The sequence below is a fragment of the Cylas formicarius genome, unplaced genomic scaffold, assembly GCF_029955315.1.
Source record: "Cylas formicarius isolate icCylForm1 unplaced genomic scaffold, icCylForm1.1 PGA_scaffold_5__7_contigs__length_24384050, whole genome shotgun sequence".
NCBI lineage: Eukaryota > Metazoa > Arthropoda > Insecta > Coleoptera > Brentidae > Cylas > Cylas formicarius.
The window spans coordinates 11,231,072-11,241,171 of NW_026844341.1; the positions used below are offsets into that span (position 1 = coordinate 11,231,072).

The 10,100-nt window shown below is 34.5% G+C and overlaps 1 protein-coding gene across 1 annotated transcript; it reads left to right on the plus strand.

Annotated features, from left to right (window-relative positions):
- Window positions 1-208: 208 nt before the first annotated feature.
- LOC132702247 (liver carboxylesterase-like) lies at window positions 209-7,014 on the plus strand. Its single transcript, XM_060670778.1, has 6 exons — window positions 209-737; window positions 1,546-1,693; window positions 3,609-3,784; window positions 6,213-6,327; window positions 6,383-6,515; window positions 6,742-7,014. Exons 1-6 carry the CDS (start codon window positions 210-212, stop codon window positions 6,926-6,928), a joined length of 1,287 nt encoding a protein of 428 aa, XP_060526761.1. The 5' UTR covers window position 209; the 3' UTR covers window positions 6,929-7,014.
- Window positions 7,015-10,100: the final 3,086 nt, after the last annotated feature.

A 10,100-nucleotide genomic window follows, 5' to 3' on the forward strand; every position in this document is an offset into this window, starting at 1 on the left:
TGAACAACTTATTATGGAAGCGTACTAGTCTTAATCAATAAAGATAAGCGAACGGACAGTGATTGATCTGTCCTAAATGCTGTATAATCAAGTCAAACTTAGCATTTCATTTGTCTTGCACCCCAAGTTCCAGTTTTCGCATTTTTAACTTCTCTTCAACTTTGCTGGTGTACGACACATACCCCTCCCGTTTCCAGATCACCGAGGGAATGCCAGTAATGTTCTTTATATACGGAGGAGCTTTCACCATGGGCTGTACATCTGATGTAACAGCTGGACCATTTTATCTGCTAGACGATGACGTTATAATCGTCTATACCAACTATAGGCTGGGATTGTACGGGTTTCTGTCCACCCAAGACGACGTAGTTTTGGGCAACGCAGGGCTGAAAGACCAATTGCTGGCTATGAAATGGACTAAGAATAACATCGCTCTTTTCGGCGGAGATCCAGGGAAAATAACCATATTTGGCGGAAGTGCGGGCGGTATTTCAGTCGGGGCGCATATTGTGAATCCAAAATCCGCTGGACTGTACAGAGCTGCAATTTGTCAAAGCGGTTGTTCGCTTACTTACATAAATACCATAAATCAAAACAACCCCCGGCAAGCCGCTTACGACTATGCAAAATATGTGGATCCGACAATTTCCGAGAAAAATACGACGGCGGAAATTCGAGATTTTTTACAAAGTCTGCCGGCGGACGTATTGACTTCGGCATTCGCCGCAAATACTCGTGTAAGTACAAAAAACACCTTGCTAAACCATCCCATGGTACGGAATCTTGTGAGCTTTAATACACAGTAGCCAGCAAATTGTGAAGGACACTGTGGGACTTATATTCGACTTGCTTGATGAAATCATTCCTGTCAACACTTTTTGTTATTTTTTATTAGCGCATTCATTCATTGATTTATTGATGTAGTATTCTTATCGTAGATTCTATGGTGGTATTTAAAAAAAAATCATTCCCATATCAACGTGTTACTTCCCAAAGCAAAATACAGAAACTGATACAGAACTTATGCACTCCTTCAGGACTCCCTCATTCACCCACTTTTGTAGTGGTTCAGGAAAAACAAGGAGTTTATTGTTTTACCCATTTTTTTTTGTGTGTTTTTAAATTTGCTTTCATTAACAGTAAGCCTAATAGAGCTTGGCAAGTGAACATAGATTTTAATAGGCATTACATATCTGCTGATCTAGTAATCTCCCTGAATACAATATTAATAAAAAAAATGTAAATAGTGCGGAGTTGACATTAGCATAAAGAAAAATAACATAACCTGTCTATTTACAGAATTTCTAGGGTGTTCACAGCATAAAAGAGTACTTATTCATTTTGATAATAAATTTGATATGACTCGTCCAAGGCTAAAATTTAAATACATGCCCAAGAGTTTTATCGTTTTGCTTCGTATGATAGAACCTCCATCGGAGAGAGAGAACTGACTCTGTTTTAGTAATATTCACAACTGGTATATGATCAATCACAGGGTTTAAAATTGTGGTATCTCAAAATGTTTTATTAGGTTATTTGTTATAGTCGGGCATATCCATTGAAGTGGAACATGAAGATGCTTACGTCACAAACCTCAGTTTTCCCCAACTGGAATCTGGAAACTTCAATCAGGTTCCCCTGATACTTGGAACGACGTCATCGGAATCCCTTAGTTTCTATGGTCTTCTAGGTGGTAAGTTAAAAACCTTGATAGTACGCCTTACATCAAACAGAAGAATTCACTTAACGTTCACGTTGTTATAACCGGATTAGAAATTAAACTCGCAGAAAGAATGAAATACAAACTATATTCGAAAATTGAAAAAATCGTCCTGTCGTGCAGAATAATTTGAGAATAAAAAAACGGGTTAATAGTTAAGACCACATATTCAACTGGTTAAGATTTCTCGGTGGGCATTTGAAGTCCATACTTAACAAGTAATTCCTAAAATGCTTTGAAGTGAGAATCATGAGATACAATTAAAAAAAAGTACTGCGTCAATTTTCGCTTATATATCAGTAGCAAAAGAGACAGGTTAGGCTCATATTGTTCAATAAATTCGTCTTGCATATCATGTAGTTCCAAAGAAATGTTATGGAGAGGCTGGCAGTGTAGAAAAATGTACCCAAAAACAAATGATCTTTAAAAAATGCAACGTTGAAATCATTGTTTTCTTTGCGAACATGATGGTCTCTTTCTTTTCTGTCTCTCTCCAGCAGTGGTAATTTGCTCTACCATAAAATCTTAAAACTAACTAAAATATCTTTAATGTTACAAGCATGTAAATAATGCCTCAAAACACTAAGGTACTAAAAAAGTTCTGTTTTGAAAGAAGTTAAATACAAATAAAAACACAAACAAAATATATTTCTTAAAGTTTTTATTTATTTGCAATAATGCGAAAAAATTTATATTTTTTCATGCAGTAACTTCAGAAAAATTTTGCCTTCCATCCATCTACTTGCTACCGAATTTTTAACCAAGGCCCATATTTTTTCTATGAGATTCAATTCAGGGTGGTAAGGTGGCAAGCGCAGAACTTTGTGCTCGTGTTTTTCAAATAACTCATCCAGTTTGTACTTGATTAGAAATCTAAATTTCTTTTCTTGAATAATCTCATAAATTTCAGGTTTTATTAATTTTTCACTCACTGGAACATTTCCCTCCCTCAGCCATTCAACTTATTCAATTTTTCTGCTTGACGTCTTTTTACAGGCACGTTGTGATACGGACCATTGTCTATTATCAAAACTGATTTCATCGTGATAATCTCCAGATTTAGTTCCTAAAAATGCATTAAAGATATATTTATTAAGAATTATTTAAATAACATTTTTTAAGTACACTTTCAACCCAGAAGCTTCATAGTAAAGAACCTTTTGTTTAATATAACTACTATCTATCTATCTACCTATTATTAAATCACCCCAAATTTTAACCTGTTTTTAATGCGGGTAAGGTCCGTAATCAACTAGAGGCCTTCTTTACAAACATAACCTCCTGCTGTCAAATATACCTATAAAAAACGATAATATAACTGTTTTTGGTAAATACAATTTTAAAATAGAGATGAAAAATCTTTGAATTACTTGAGAATATATTTTTATTTGCGATTTGCATAAGTTTTCGATAGTGTTGACATTTTTTTGCTGTTTTTTGTTAAATATTTAACCTCTTTTTCCTGGGCGGGCAAAAAAAAAAGTGCTACATAGTGCTCCTACATACTCTACAATTCACTTTTTTTTACTCTTTCTGAATAGAGTAGGTCGATTTAGCGATCTTGGTAGCAGCCAGACTTCTTGCCCTATAAAAAACCATTTTCGTTTGCATAAAAATTTGTTGTAATGGTATAATTTGAGGTACCTGTACTCTTTGAGTGGAATAATTATTCCTTCCTTATGATTGCCTATTTTTTTTGAGGACATCTTAGGTAAATGAACTATCTGCTTCATAATTTTTGTTTTAAAAAGGGTGAAAACATATTTAACTCAAAATTTGTATAATACTTCCGTAAGTTTCTATTTATATATTTTATTTACTTATTTATTTTATTTATTCCAAATTAATACTATATTAAATTTAAGAGAATTCAGTTCGGTTTTTTTAGGAGTGCCTATAATCAACACAACGGCAGTAAATTTTGATTTGGATGTCACCAACGTAATACCTTCTGATCTGATACTTTTGCCGGATATCAACGCGACGCACGTCGGGACCATAATCAAGGACGCATACGTTGGTTCGAATAGGTCATTTAGTGAAAATTGGGCAGCCGTTCTAGAAGTAAGTTAACTAAAATGTTAAATAGCTATATTTGATGTAATAGTGATCCTCGCACTTCAAAATTGCTGTCCTTGCTTGACAACTCGAATTTTCTTTGACTCGAACTTGCTAACGTTTCGCCAATCATCCTGTTGACTTCTTCAGAGCTTGACTGAAATTGACTCGCATTTTACTATGTTCCTGCTTATATATTGTTCGAGGGCGGTGAAGCTAAATTAGAGGCATCAACACCGCCTCGGATGACTGATTCCCATATTGGTGACCTGAGTCTCGGCTAAGATTATTAGGTTGCTTATAGATTTCTATAGGATTTTCCGTTGGTAGAAGAATTGATTACATGCAAGAATTTTATTTTTATCGAAAAAAAATGTCCTGTTTCGTGATTGTGTTCGGCAACTGCTGACGAGTTTATTTGTCTTAGTCTTAAGGCTCTTTCATGTTCTTTGAGTCTAGTTGATATTTTTCGTCCGGTCTCTCCAATGTATTCTTTGCCGCATAGGCATGGAATGCTGTAAACTCCTGGTGTCTCAAATGGAATTGTGTATTTGACGGATCGAAGATGTTGAGAGATTTTGGGGCAAGTCGTAAATCTGGTTTCGACGTTATATTTCTTTAGCACTTTTGATATTTGGTCAGTGATGTTTTGAATATAAGGAAGGACAATAGTTGCAAGTGTGGAATTGCTTTCGGTTTCATTGCTATTGGAAGGTTGTGGTGAAGGTGTTTTAATTCTGGGTTCAAGGACTATGACTTACTCTGTAAACAAGAGAGTTGATAACTGATGATTTTTGAGCCGGATGGTAATGTGAAAATGCATTAAGGTATCGGTCTGTGTGCGTAGGTTTACTGTAAACACTATGACCCAATGTTAGGTCTGATTTTCTATTGATAAGAATATCTAAGAATGGGAGGTTGTTATTAGTTTCTATTTTAATGGTAAAACGTATGTTAGAGTGTATAGAGTTTAAATGTCTAAGAAAATCTAGGAATTCCTGACCATGAGGCCAAATACTAAAAGTATCATCGACGTGGGGTATCCATAATTTTGGTTTTAGATAGAAGATGTCGAGAGCTTTCTTCTCAAAGGCTTCCATTAATATATTCGCGATGACTGGTGGTTCCTAGATTTGCGCATTTTAATAAATCTGAAATGATGGTGAGAGTTTCAGGAATAGGAACTTTAGTAAAGAGGGATTCTACGTCGAAACTAATCAGAATATCTTGTGCATCTAATGTAATGCTTTTTATTTTTTCAATGAAGTGAAAGGAATTAAGAACGAAACTGCCAGTTTTCTCTGTAAAGGGTTATAATAAGGAAGCGAGATATTTTGCTAGAGAATATGTTGGAGAACCAATGGTGCTGACAATAGGTAGAAGTGGTAATCCTGATTTGTCAATCGTTGGGAGTCCGTAGAAGCCAACAGGATGATTGGCGAAACGTTAGCTAGTTCGAGTCAACAAAAACCGACGCAGGAGGAATCCAGAAGTTTCATGAAAAGTTTTTTGAATTAATTTATTTATTTTGTGTTTATATATTTGTTATTAACCTTGAAAATCATTTCTGAGACATTGCTAACTTCTTTTATGAAAATATTTTATTGTAATTTTTATCAACAACGATTTGAGAATTACCCTATCAGGGATTATTTAACTTCGTGCAAAAATTTGTAATATACAAAAATCGTTAAAAAAGTTACAATGACTGACTAATTCCAAAACACGCTCTACTAAGCCCTGCAGATTTAAATTTAAGAAATCTCAAAACTTACCAAAACTAATCAAACGAATACCAAATATTTTCCACCACACAGTATTTGATGTTTGTCTTTCCTTGAGATTTACGTCCCGATCCCTATCTATCCATATTTATTATATTTGATTTGCTATAGTTATGTTGCTTAATTATTTAAAACGTATATAGTGTTGCTAATAAATTTAAATAAAAGTGGCATTCTCTTGCATGGCCCGCTATAAAATTTTGAATACCAAATATGAAAATTGAAATTTTCGTAATTGTTTTTAGAAGCGCGTGAAAAGACTACTAGCAAGGCGCATCCATTTTTAGCATGAAAAGGCACCTGAAATTTAAGGGGTACTTGAAAACGCCATATGGGGGGTTTGTTTGACTGCTAAGTAACTAACTAACCAAAAAGCGCCTGTTTGACAGAACTGTGTTTGTTAAATTTATTTACTGCTATAACTTTTAATCTATAACAACATAATTCCCCTGTTTTTGTTTTTTCTTATTCACTAATATTCTTACATTCTTACATTGTGCAGTGGTATGTTCCAGATTTTACTGCTTAGGATGGTTGCTTAGCCGAAACATGTTCTATTTGCTGACAATATGTTGAATTATATTAGTGAAGGAAAACCATCACTTATCTTATTATTTTCAAAATTGGAGACTATACCGTGGCATTTTCAGTTAACCAGCGACCGAATGTTCGTGAAATCAACGTTGAAGCAAGCTGAAATGCAGTCAATTTTTACTCCAGTGTATCTTTATCAATTTTCCTTCCAAATGATAAACTTGCCCCCAGGTAACAATACACATTAGAGGCTTGGATAGGTTGCGATGAGTAAAATTTTCTTTAGTAACGGGAATAGCGGGTCACGGAGCTGAAGGCGCCTACCTTTTCAGTTCGCCGTTAACTCCGTTGCTCGCAGAGAGAGACGTCTTATTCAGCAAGCGGATCGTCAGGCTCTGGACTAACTTTGCAAAAACATTGTAAGTGACTCGTTTCTTAAACTGTCCGCTTGATAAATATGTGACATATATGGAAGAAATGGACAAGCATTGACAATTAAGTTGTCTTGAAGGAACAAAGCTCAATTTATTGTTAAGTTAAAATACGTTTTTCATTGAACATTGGCCAAAAGAAACCCACTCGTGCGTTTGAAGTTTTGTTTTCGAGTGCTTTTCAGATACTATCATACTGCGTTGGTACTTTCAGGAATCCCACTCCCGATTCAATGGATCCGCTACTGAACCTGACATGGACAAAAGTTTCACGGGCCAGTATTCAGTACTTAGACTTGGATGATGATTTAGCAATGAAACCAAACAGAAAGGAAAAGGAAATGGCCATGTGGAATGACGTTTATTATACCTACGGCCAGCGGCCCATTATTGGATTTTGAATACATTACATGCTAATAAAATGTGAATTTGAAGTATGCGATATTCTGGCATATTCTGAGTTTATCAATCTAAGAAGGCAAATAAACACGGGTCTAATATTGGCGTTTTTGACCATTAAATCCTGAGGTTGCAGAGGAATCCTTTAGACGAGACTGACAAAGCCTCATTAGAAATTAGAAATTGTATCTCCACCACTTTACAATCCGTCCACCCAACAGAAACAATAATTTTAAATTGACATGTGATTCGACTGTGCGATGAAGCTATGTGTGATGTGATAACCGATACCAAAATATTAAAAAAAAAAATTAATTATAAAAAAAAGAAAACTCACTCAACAAAAATTGAAATTTGTTCCTAAGTACCTATTTATTCCGAATATACCAAATAGAAAGCTAGTTTATTATTTGATACTGATATTTAAAATCGAAATAAAAATATTCTTGTTCATCTTCCTATTCATATCAGAATTCAACTTTTTTTTTAATGTTGTTTTATTAACATCCGAGTCAGGATAAGTGGGTTTTAGAAAACTGCATTTTTTGACAATATATAAGAAAAGCCATTTATCGGAAAGGTAAGTAAAAACGGCATATCTGTTAATGTTAGTTATCGACATTTATTACTGAAAATAGAACATGAATAGATGAATTAATACCGGTCTTAATTGAAAACAAAGAATCAGTTGAAACACGATCCGGAAGAGTTGAAAGAAAATCAGTTTCTTGCGTATGCTCGAAAAAGATATACTGCAGGATCAGCCGAAAGGGATTGAATTCCTCTCTTTCTCGAAAACGTCATATACCATCTAACATTGCTAATCAAATTAATGCACACAAAATCCCGCTGCGATATAAAGGATTAATGTTCAGTCCATACACAAATTCCAATGTTTTTGTATTTGTCCTTAATGTATAGTATTTCCTAAATATAGTTATTTTATGGAGAACATTATTCAGTTAAACTGCAGAGGTTGTATAAATAACTATTGCGAAATTAAAAAAATTGTACAAGGCCATAAATCAATGTGCAGTGCCTTGCAAGAAACTCGTATTAAATGTGAACAAGTTAGGTATGATGCCAACTATGGGAATAGAGCAAATGAGAAGTGGCACTTCTATCAGGATCAGGCGTGGTTAAAAGTAAGCAACAGATTGCAGCCATTATAACTGTTCCTGTTAATCTGACACATTACAACATATATTTTTTCCATTTGAAGAGAACCGACAACTTTTCTTATTAAATTTATTAATAAATGTCACTTTATTTTTTATTGAAGTCAGTCTCGACATTGCGCACAGCAAATTACTAGAAAATGTAGAATTATTTTTCCTCTTGCAACTATATTTTCCCAAATGTAAAATGTTTGAGTCTAGATTTTTATTTATTGTATGTTGAAAAGCTTTGTTTCATTGGTTAGTCATTTTCTCAGTTAGAAACCGCCGCTAGCGAGAATAGAAGTTACTTCCTATTGAAATTAAATTAATATTTGAATATTATTTGCTCCACTCAATCAGTTATCGATATCGAAATCGTTCAAAATTACTTGGTTGTCTTGAGGAGAAAAGGAGTCCAGGACGTATGTCACTGTGTTAAGCCGATAGCAGTCTAATGGTTTTTGTGAATCGTCTCTGCAAAATATATTTCCTGAAAGCTACTTGGACGTATCAACACTCAACGCAATTTAGAGTCTTGTTTTGGGTGGTAATTTTCAATTTTAGTCATGTAATCTAAATCCTGATATTCGATCATAAAATCCGGATAATCTTATTTTAAAGTTGAATTGTTATCTAGACCTTTCTCAAGAGCATAAAATCCTTTCAATGCTATAGTTTTTGATTAGCCTAGAAGCTTCAGAATATCCTAGAATGGTATCACGATAATAGAAAGTATGCATGTGTCCATAGTCCACGCATCTTAGATCGACTTATATATTGATAGATACGAAAGTAACCTTTCTTGATTGAAATAGTGATTAAATTCTGCGCCGGAAACGTAACCAAACAGTGAGTTCTGCAAAACAGGAGCATTTGGCAACCTTATTTGTTCCAGAAATAACATCTTGTAGAATAAATCAACAGCTATTAAGATATAAATTTTGCAGTGTATATTAAATGACGACGGATCAACTAGATTGATATCACTTAGAGTTGACCGGTTGACATTGAGCGAATGAATTGGTATATCTTCTGTGATTTTCGGAATACGACACGTGATAGTTTTCATGTAATTTTTAAATAGCGAACCTATTGTGACTGATACTTTTGCGTTTGCCGAAGAATAATTGGCACTTTGCGGTTTTATTCTCAATTTATTAATTAAGTCTATATTGATAAAGTTGCCCAGACTTCCCAGATTAAGTAAACCTCGTGCATAATAAGCGTCGTTATTGTCAATGTTAATCTTTGCTGCAGCGGTACTTAATAGCATTATTCGAGGTTCGTAATTTTGTGGAAGTTTTATCTATTTTAGGGATGTAAAATCGGTAAGCTGCTATTTAATTTTCCTTTATCTTTCCTTTCGGTACTACAACTTCCATAAGGAAATATTCGGCCCGACAACCATTAGAATCAAATAATTCGTCTTCAACAAATCACCAAATATCGGACCGGTTTGTTCATTAGTTGCAGTAGTGCAACGGTAATCTATTTCTGTTTCCTTTCCCTATATCGGTGTTATTTTCGGATTTTGTAAATAATTGCGCTCATATCTGATTTAGTTTCATTAAGTACATACCTAGAATAGCCTTTTTTAACTAGGGTTTTAAGATGCGGTTTTACATCTCGAGACAGACCTGAGCTCGTCTCGTCCGAGTTATTAACGACGACCCTGTTACAAACCGCTTAGGTACAACAATAAATAATAAAATATTATTTTTATGCTCTTTTTTTTTCGACCTACACCGTAAGACAGAGCTGTCAGCTAGTCCTGTCGATAATTTTTTGTTGTTGTTTTACTTTTCCCTGTCTCTTATTTTTTATTATAAATTGCAGTCACAGGTGTATAACGCAAGCCCAAAACCACACAGGGGGAATTCTGGTACATTCCGTCGCAGACCAGTGGGGCCCTATAATCCACCCCTACTCTCCGGTTAACTGAATTTACTTTGACCTATTCGTTGCTTTACTAATTGATCTTTATAAAACTTTTGTTTAATTTTATTATTTCATT

Bases quoted from the DNA above. Each gene is read 5' to 3' on its own strand.
- LOC132702247 (XM_060670778.1), top strand. From the start codon at position 210: ATGCCAGTAATGTTCTTTATATACGGAGGAGCTTTCACCATGGGCTGT. The intron at 1,694-3,608 runs GTAAGTTAAAAA...CGGTTTTTTTAG, and splicing joins TTTCTATGGTCTTCTAGGTG to GAGTGCCTATAATCAACACA. The intron at 6,328-6,382 runs GTAACAATACAC...AATTTTCTTTAG, and splicing joins AATGATAAACTTGCCCCCAG to TAACGGGAATAGCGGGTCAC.